The following is a 10,104-nucleotide window of genomic DNA, read 5'->3' as shown; positions in this document are numbered from 1 at the left end:
GAAAAAAACATCTATCATTACATCTGCGTTTCTATTCGAATAGGTAGATATTGCTTGATGGTATATCTGTTTTACATTTTCTTGTTTGAAAATGTTTTGTAGAGCATGATAGTATATCTGCTTAAAACAACAATGAAATGTTTAATAGATCATTCAGGAAATGTTACACTATATGTTCAATACGTGGATAGAGAGTAAAATGTTGACACACTCATAACAAGCTCATCTCAGACTAAAGACTGAAACCAAAATTCCTCTAAATTGCTTCTTATAACCCACCTGTGTGGTTTGCATGTACTGTCAGCTACACTGGGTTAATATAAACAGAAATATTAACAGACATGAATAAAATCTTCAAATGGCTTCACAGCACACCCACATGTTAGGTTTTAAGTACTTATATCAATATTTGCTAAGTTGTATTAAACTGGAATTCACCTCCTAGATTCATGAAAGATTTTCTATTTTAACTTTGATTTTGTTCAACAAGAAACAAATTTATTGAATAATGTTCTATGGGGATTTTTGAAGCTTGGTGGTTTGATTTCCATGTTAATGACTTTTACAGCCAAAAAGAATAAATCTCTGGGTGACCTTCAGAGTTTTTGGAAAATCCATAATCATATCAAAGGGATTGTTTATCAACTTCAGCTTATATCAGAATCATTTGGGTTTTTTAAGGAAATCAGAGCAGTTCAGCTGTCAAACTGTTTAAAATCAGTCACCTCTCATCTTCCTCACTCTCGGTTCTGAGTCGACCAGAGATTCATCACGCATGCCCATTTCAGCTTCATTTCAGGAGTAAGTTAAAACACACCAGCTGTGTTTTCTTGACTCTTCTTGGAATGATACTCTTGAAACTGTGTGTAGACCTCAGACTGTTGTTGGTGTGAACCATTATTATTGTAGTCACAACAGACAGGGAGCTCCTGTAGAGCCACATATTTATCATGGTTTGGTGCGTTTTGCAACTTTAGAGACCATCAGTGTTTCATGCATCTGTTCTTCACACACAAGTTTGTATGTAAAAAATGTATAATTATATATTTAGATTTTAATTATTTGAACTTGAGTATAAGTGTAATATTTCCTAAAACAATTGGACAGATGTAATGGACTCAGTAAGGCATTACTCTTACTGTGCATGACCAATGATTATTATTATTTTAATTATAGTAATTATTGTTATTATTATTCGTATTGTAATTATTATAATGATGTCTTACTGCAGCGTGCCGCTGGTGGCGATAGTGCGCGTGTTAGATTATTTTCCAGCTGCTTTGACAAAAGCGAAGAAGGCGAAAACCGGAAGTTACGCGAGCTGCTGTCATGGCGGATCACATGTAATTCACTGCGCTCCAGACATTTGATGCAACACAGTAAGAAGTGGTGTGAAGGTACGTGAGAGCATGTTATTGTACAACAAACTAGTTTCATAACGAGAGCGGAATCCAGTCGGTGAACGGAAGCCAGGGTCTGACGTTAAAATGACAAACCTCGCTTTGTTGTGAAGCGGTGGCGGAGTTAGCAGCTAGCCGCCGTTAGCTGCCGTTAGCCGCCGTGTCCTAGAACATTTCAACACATTAAGGTGCAAAATCAAAAGTGCGTTTGAATTCAAATTTCATCCTCCGCTTTTCGAACCTGTACTGCGTCTTGTTGTGTTTTTGGTTTTGGCCTCTTGACTAACAGTGATCTGTAAAATGAACACTCGTTGTCATTTACCTGCACGGTCCCTAAATATGTCCTGTTGTCCTCAGGTTGATATAAGTTGACTGTCTCTCCTGGACCAAAACAATGAGCACTCAAGTAAGCAACAGATCCACCTCTCACTCACTCATTCTTTTGTTCTATCCAGTGAGATTAACTGTGAACTTGTGCTTTGGTTTCAGTACAGCATCCTATTCAAGCAGGAGCATGGTGAGTCACATCATAGAAAAACACATCTCACTGTATATGTGTGTTCAGTTTCTTACTCAGTTAACAATACTCATTATTATGTAAGACTAGTAACATCAAGATAATTGTAACTGTGAGTTATGTCATTTTCAAAAGATGTAACTCCTGAGTAGAAAAGTATTCAAGTTGTACTAATACACTAATTTTTTGTTGTTGTTTTGATGTTTTCATACTTTCCCCATCAACCCCCTATTTCTTCCTATGAAATATCACTTGAACTCACACAGCTAACATTGTTTTAACCTGCATTTGTTTCCTCTCAGCACACGATGACGCCATCTGGACGGCAGCCTGGGGTAAAAGTGAGGCGGATGGGTCTGAAACCATTGTCACTGGCTCACTAGATGATATGGTGAAAGTGTGGAAATGGTGAATTTTCTTTTTACACTTCTCAAGAAAAGACTGAAATACTGTACTGACGGTCTCTCGTGTAGTTGATATTCTTTTAGTGGTTTCCAATGTAATTCTGCAAAAACACAACAAGAAGAATGACAAAACAATAATGAAAATATAACCTCCTTGACGAGGGAATATGGTTATAGTTATAAGTTATAAGGTCATCAGATTTTATTTTTATTGTGGTTGTATAAAGTAAATTAATAGAGCTTTTTTAGTCATTTTGTAAGACAATGACATGACAGAAGCTTCCTGGTGCACAACACACATAACAAATCAAAGAGGTAATGAAATGACAGATAAATATTGACTCAAAAAAGAAAATGTTTTAATAAAATGCAAACTACGAATATTATATTTCTGGCTTATGCTCCGTTTAAAATGCTCTAAAGATTTAACACTGTCACTTGATCACAATCTTCTACAGACGCTGCGTTTAGCCTTCAAAGCATAAACAGTTTCTCTAATTGTCTGTAAAACATCACATCTGTAATCTGAGAGTTTCGTGACTTTCAATTTTTTCATCGACTGAACTTTGTTTGCATTGGACTGCAGACAAATATTCTGCCTCTCTGAGTTTTTACAAGAGAAAGTATTGATTGTGATCTCCGCTGCAAACTGCAACAGCACACTTCATTGCCTTTTTCTTTATGGATCATCGCCAGCAGTGCCTGCATTATTATGTCAGTATGGTAGAGATGATTAACAGGTAGATTTAAAGTCCTGATGTGACTTTTATCAAACAGTCTTTATGTGAGTTGCTTCAAGTCCCCTCTTTAATCATTTATTCACAGTATAAAAACATTTAAAGAATGGTTTATTACACATTAATTTTGTTTTACCACAACTCAGGAAAACCTCATGTACAGTATCTGTCAACAAGTATAATTTCTCCTGCTGCCACAATGTGAGTCTTGCTCGGCCTTTCACAAGCATCATGTTTGTTTTGATGAGCGAAGCATGTAAAAATAAAACCCAGGGGAAACCATCTTATGCTGCTCATCACAGCTTGAGATGATTTCACATGTTTGGTGAAACGGATTGCAGCTCCTCAGGAATCCCTGTTGAACATGCTGCTGAAATTCACCTGATTTGACTTGAGTTGGCTAAATAATCTCTGTGCCATGCTGTTTGATGCAGGTCAGACGAGAAGCTGGAGCTGCAGTGGAGTCTGGAGGGACACCAACTGGGTGTGGTGTCAGTGGACATCAGCCACAATGGAGCCATCGCTGCCTCGAGCTCCCTCGACGCTCACATCCGTCTCTGGGACCTAGAGTCTGGGAAACAGATCAAGTCCATGGATGCTGGGCCAGGTGAGACTGGGCCTCATTGATATGGTTTTGTTGTTGTTTTGAATAATTAGTGTTGGCTGGTACAGTGGCTTTGTGATAGAGCTTGCATGCTTCCCTTAGCTTTTTGTCTGACAGCTGTATGAGAGCAGATGTACATGTTACTTGTAGTTTTACATTTACCTCCTCATATGCATCATTTATTAAGTTAACCTAGATTTATCCAACTGACAGCCCAATTGAACTCTTGGCTTTATTTTATTGTTACAGATATTATGTATTATTATATTATACATTTCAATTTTATTTTATATGCAAAACTGATTTAGATTAACTTACACACATAATCAGTCTCACTGTGTTGGGTTGAGTGTTTTTTACTGTGTATCATTAAATCAACCACATAAAGAATTGATCACTCAGTTTGGTTTTGAAACAAACCTGTTATTTTTTATTGTCACTCCTCACGAACCCAAGAAGTTGTGTATCTTGAGCTGAGTTGTGCTTCATCTAAATGCCTTGTCACCTTCTATTAGTGATGCTCCATTTCACCCAGTGGTCAGTAGGGGTCATTGGATTGCAGACTTTTCTTTCCCTCTAATTGAACATATTGTATTTTGGTGTTTGGTTTCTTCAGACATAACATTTGTGAACATAACCCCTTCTTTCCTCCTTTTTCTTTTTATGGATTTAAGTTTTACTGCATTGCTGAGCTAACAGCCATCAGAGCAGAAAGTAGGATGTGTGTCCTGTCCAGGGGCAGCGAGAAAAAACATGCAAGCGTCAAGGCACAGATTAGTGGTTCACATGTAGATATGCAGATTAGAAAATAACTTAAATTAAAACTATAGCTTTACTTAATGTTTTCTGCTATAGACTACACTGCTAAAATAAACAATTCCTGGCAAAGAATCCTTTAGATGAGTTAAATCCTCTGGTTCTCTTTCTGCTTTCCTCCTTAGTTGATGCATGGTCGGTGGCCTTCTCCCCAGACTCCAAATACATCGCCACAGGAAGCCATCATGGCAAGGTCAACATCTTTGGTGTGGAAAGTGGCAAGAAGGAATATTCTCTGGACACTCGAGGGAAATTCATCCTGAGTATAGCTTACGTAAGGAGCCATAAATTGTCATTTTGCTCTAGTGGGGGGCCTCACTGCTTGGCTTCACAATAACTCATCTTAATTTGTGTTTCTCCTCATCCACTCCCTTTGTTATAGCTCTTAACCCTTAGTCTGCATGTCTAGAGATCTTTAATAGTCTTGTCCCAAGTCTCCAAATTTCAATTATACTCAATGATTAAATGTGTCTTAATGTATTTTCCTCTTTAGAGTCCTGATGGAAAATATTTGGCAAGTGGAGCCATTGATGGAATCATCAACATCTTTGACATTGCCACTGGAAAACTACTCCACACACTGGAAGGTAGATCCACTTATTCATTTATATTATTTAAGAAATAAAAGACGGAACAAGTGCTGCAATTGGGGATTATTTTCATAACCACTTAACAGCTATATATTTTCTTTTTTAACCGAATACTGAATAAATTGACCAATATTTCTAGCGCTAATTTACTAATTTAAAATGTTCAGGGAAATAAGCAAAGCTGCATTAGGTCAAGGCAAAATAATCATTTTAGTGTTAAGGATGAAAAGGAGCTTCATGTGTGAAGATCCTGATGCTACCTTACAGCAAAGTTACTGCTGAAAACAGCAGAGGCAGAAATGAGCCACACACAAAGCGTCTGATAGACTCTGTCTCCTCGCTCTCACAGGTCACGCCATGCCCATCAGATCTCTCACCTTCTCCCCTGACTCCCAGCTACTGGTCACTGCCTCAGACGACGGCTACATTAAGATATACGACGTGTGAGTTCAGTTGGCAGCTCCTTTACTCTTGATGTCAGTTTTGGTTCTTAAAATGAGATAGAACTTTAATGCAAGAGATTTTTGTGCTATACTTCACAGTAAAATGATAGAAAACAGGAGAAACAACCATTGTGTTTGCTCTAATAAATTTGCTGTTATTGTTTTGCAGGCAACATGCCAACCTGGCAGGTACACTGAGTGGACATGGATCATGGGTTCTTAATGTTGCGTTCTCCCCAGATGACACACACTTTGTCTCAAGGTAAACCAACAATTCTGGCTTCATTCTGTGTGAAGACACAGTGTAAAGAAGCTGAAACATGAAGTTATATATAAAGTCACATGCTCCACACAGGAAATTAGTTCAATTTCTGCAATATCACAGTTTACTTTGTGAAGCTGAAGAAATTGGGCACAGACAGATGTTGCAAAACGTTGACACACCTGAATTCATAGGTATGTCAATACTCTACAACACACACTTCCAAACAAGGTGGAATTTGATTCTACTGGTTATTATCTCATAGTGCTCTTACTATGTCATTAGCTGCTCCTGAAATTTCAAAGGGGCTGTATGTGACAACACAAATGTCCGAGTCACTTCCTCTGGAGTGTTTCCTATCCCCAGGGAAATGTCTGGCAGATTAGAGATTTAGTCCATTCCAAAATCCAGAGCAAAACGGTGGGCGTTTTGTTGACGTTCCCAACATGTGGCGAAAGTGGAAAAAAAACTAAGAACGTTTAAGCTTTTTGTGATTAGGTCACACAACGATGATTTTATAAGTCATGTCCCGCCTCCTGCATGCTCTACTGCTCACCTGAACCTTGGAAGATTTAACTGTTGTGAACACATCTGACAGTTTCCTCCTGTGTCTTCATATGTGAAAGGCAAACTCCCCAAAATGTCAGGACATTTTTTTTTTTACACATTTTCTGAAGTTCACGTCTCTGATAACAGCCATAGTGAGTTGGCGAGCATTTCCCTCTATTCCCCATTGTGTGAAGCCTTCAGCTGAGGGTGTTTTTCAGACACAGTTTCCAGTTCACGGTGCCAAGATAAACTAAGCAGGTCAGCCAGACGACTCACAGCGTGATTCTGACATGATCTGTAAAACATGGTCTCTCTCTCTCTCTCTGCTTCCTTCTTCAGTTCGTCTGACAAGAGCGTCAAGGTTTGGGACGCGAGCTCCAGAGCGTGTATCAACACCTTCTTCGACCATCAAGATCAGGTGACAAAGCTCAACTGTCCTCTCTTCACTGATTGTGTTACAATTAAATTCAAAGTGAGAAAATCCTTCAGCTGGAGGTGCTGATGAGTCTGAGAAACCAACGTGGCCAGTGTCAGGGATTGGCCCCTCTCATCACCCGTCTCTGATGCTTCAGCTCAGACAAAACCAATTAACCCAGCATCATTAAATCTCTGCTTACTGGTGCCTGTGGGGAGGGTTATTCTTCTCCAACAAAGCCTCTGACTGAAATGGCACATCTCCTCAGAAAGGAGATCAGAGGCGGTCGCATCGGCCATATTGTTTTTGTGTCAAATTCTAGTGTGTAAAGCCAGAAAATCTACTGAGACAATTCGCAGTCAGTCTGTTGTTTTAGCTTTGCTTTGTTCTGCTGTTTGGATCAGTCTCAGCTCAGTCTGCTTTGTTCTTCGGCGTCTGATCAAATGAGAGGCGCTTGGATTTTCGTGAAAAGCTCAAAGGGCTATATCCACGACCGCTCGATTACTTGTTTAGTATATGCAGATGTGTGATTCAGCCTGAAGCAGAGAGACAATGTAGAAATAGATTTTTTTTTTCTCATGAATAAGAAAATTTAGAGGGCATTTAAAATAAGTTTGATGGTACATGGACTTGTAATAGACTCATGCACCTTCTATTCACTCCCTGCACCCTGAAACCAGGGTTCATCTATTCAGCGAGGAAACTTAAAATATTAAGAAATCTTGTTTGGCGTGTTCGTTAAAGATAAAGCTTTTCCAGTCCAGGAAGGAGATCATGAGGAGTGTTCACTGTTCAGCCAAGTTTTTTTCTAAACCAAAGACTTGTATGCAACATATACCAGTGCACAGGGTTATTGAAATCCTCTGTTCTGCTATTGTTTTCAGGTATGGAGTGTAAAGTACAACAGCACTGGCTCCAAGATCATCTCAGCTGGAGACGACCGTGCCATCCACATCTACGACTGTCCCATGTGATGAGGGACGTCCTGTACAGGCTGCATGAAGATTGAGCTGTTTACTCAAATCATTGAGTAAACAGTAAATCAACTCGGGGAGGGAGGGACTGTAAATGTCATGGTTTATTTTGCACTGGCCAGGTATGGTCAAATAAAGGGTTGTTTTTGTACTTGTGTTTCTGTTGTGCTTACTGAGGTTGTAGTATATGCTTGAAAACACAGAGCACACAGAGGTGTCAGATAAGAAAGGCGATTAATTATGCAGCCCTGGAACTGATCTGATTATAAATGAATGAAGAACGTTGAATGATGCTGTTAAAGGTCCAGTGTGTAAGATTTAGGTGAAAGGAAACTGTTAATAGAAATTTAATGTAGAATAATCCTCATGATGTTTTCACTAGTTAGTTTCATCTAAATTGTATGAATTTTAGTTTTCTTTATCCCATTAAAGGCCCTTTATATTTAAATACTTTATATTTAAATATTTACATGGAGGCCACCATGTTTTTTACAGTAGTCCAGACTGGACAAACTAAACACCTTTTGAGTTTTTATGACAATTAAAGGCTACCACAGGTTATTTTTCATGTTTGGAAGGAGAGGGTGAGGTGAGGGGTGTTCAGCTGCAACTTCATCACTAGATATCACAAAATTCTACACACTGTACCTTTAAATGACCAGAATACAACCTAAAAACCTTTAATAGTTCTCATTTTACGGTCAGCAGAAATGGAATATGATTTTCGTAATTGGCTTCTTCATGTAAGAATCATTACCTTAGAATGAGCCTTTCATATCTACGGAGACGCTCCTCTTCCACAGTCGGCTTTAGAGCAGACCTTTCACACTAGCTGAAGACCACTGTAGTTTCTCCTACATGCTTGGAAAGCTGGGCTGAGGTCTGTAACCTCACTTTCTCTGTTGTGTATTAAGTCATATATAGTGTTTCCCCCAAATTTTTCATTTTAAAAGCCAGGGAAGGAGCAAGCTCAGAGCAAAGCTTCTACAGCAGTGTGCAGCAAACTAAGTTTGATCTATATCTCCACCTAGTGGCCCAGCAGGTATACTGCAGAGAAGTAATCTGCTGGAGATATAGCAAAAGGCATGAATGTACAGTACAGTGTATTATGTACACGTAATGACTGCTTCCCACCACAGCAGTGATTCAGATTATTTTATTATTCTTAATCAAGGGACAACAAGTTAAAATTTTGAAACCATGAAACGTCCAGGGATTCTCAGTTATAAGCAGGTCATTGGTAAATACAGGTGATGCACTTCCTCCTCACAACCGAAGTGTTGGTTCAGAAGATGCGGAGCAAATATTGAGTCGATCATTCTTAGTGACTCAAACACAGTGTTGTACAAACATGACAACATTTTAAGTCAATGACAGAAAGGCCACAACGTGTGGATCCTGGTTGAAATTAGTTTTCTGACAGTAACAGTTCATCCGCTGCATTATTCTCCTGCAGCTTTGTTGTACCTCACACTCCTGAAGAGGACCGGTGAAATCTGAAGGCTACTTGGAGCTTGTGTGCTGCCACTGCTTTCATTCTGTTAATGTAACCAAACTGCAAAAACCTCCCAGTGGTTAAACTTTCCACCCTGTAACAGAATAATAGCAGATCTGACCCTCTGGCATCAGAGCAGTGTAAATACTGTTTACATGAGCTGCTGATGTCTGAAGTATCCTAAATCTATGTGCATATTTTATACAGTCACTTTACACAGACAGGAACAGGAAGAACCAGAAACACCTGCTTGTTTGGCCTTTTCATTTATCATTTATCAACGTGTAGACTGTGTCAAGATACCTGCACTTCTAACCTCACAAACTGCAACAGCTAGACTTTAAGGTCTGACTACCTGCTCACAAAGGCTTTTAGATAGATAGATAGATATATTAAATAATTGTGTTTCTGGGAGATACCTTAACATTTATAAACACTGCTCAAACCCCTAACCCTAAACTTCAGGGATATCAACCTGTCCATTTAGGAAGCACAAGTAATTGTGAATCAAGTTCACCTGCTTTGGTGCAAATGAAAGGTGTCGTGGAGGCAAAAGCAAGAAAAGCCCCAAAAAGGGAATGGTTTTACATGTGGTGGCCACAGACTATTGTTCTCTCCAGTATCCACTGATACAAAATACTGAGTCAATGTGTGTTGTTAAAATATATAATTAGAGAAGCACTGACTTGAGTTGTCCATTCTCCTGTAACAAGCAGCCTGTTGTCATTTTTCAATGCATCAGTTGAGAGGCATACATGCAGATTATTTTTACATGGTGCTTTTCATTTTGGCAGTAACATTTTGCAGTATCAGTATAGCAAAAAAGCAGAAGAAACAGGTTTGGCAAAAGGAAAACAGAAATAATAATATAATATATAATAACACCTGTTAATCTCAC

The 10,104-nt window shown here is 38.9% G+C and overlaps 1 protein-coding gene across 1 annotated transcript; it reads left to right on the top strand.

Moving 5' to 3' along the window:
• The first annotated feature begins 1,252 nt into the window (after window positions 1-1,252).
• Window positions 1,253-7,862, top strand: skic8 (SKI8 subunit of superkiller complex). Its single transcript, XM_020078435.2, has 11 exons — window positions 1,253-1,397; window positions 1,758-1,806; window positions 1,890-1,917; window positions 2,220-2,325; window positions 3,493-3,665; window positions 4,604-4,752; window positions 4,972-5,065; window positions 5,418-5,511; window positions 5,681-5,773; window positions 6,662-6,740; window positions 7,622-7,862. The coding sequence occupies exons 2-11, from the start codon at window positions 1,795-1,797 to the stop codon at window positions 7,709-7,711; spliced, it is 918 nt and encodes a 305-aa protein (XP_019933994.1). The 5' UTR covers window positions 1,253-1,397; window positions 1,758-1,794; the 3' UTR covers window positions 7,712-7,862.
• Window positions 7,863-10,104: the final 2,242 nt, after the last annotated feature.

Source organism: Paralichthys olivaceus, chromosome 7, assembly GCF_024713975.1.
Source record: "Paralichthys olivaceus isolate ysfri-2021 chromosome 7, ASM2471397v2, whole genome shotgun sequence".
NCBI lineage: Eukaryota > Metazoa > Chordata > Actinopteri > Pleuronectiformes > Paralichthyidae > Paralichthys > Paralichthys olivaceus.
This window is presented reverse-complemented; position numbering and strand designations above follow the sequence as displayed.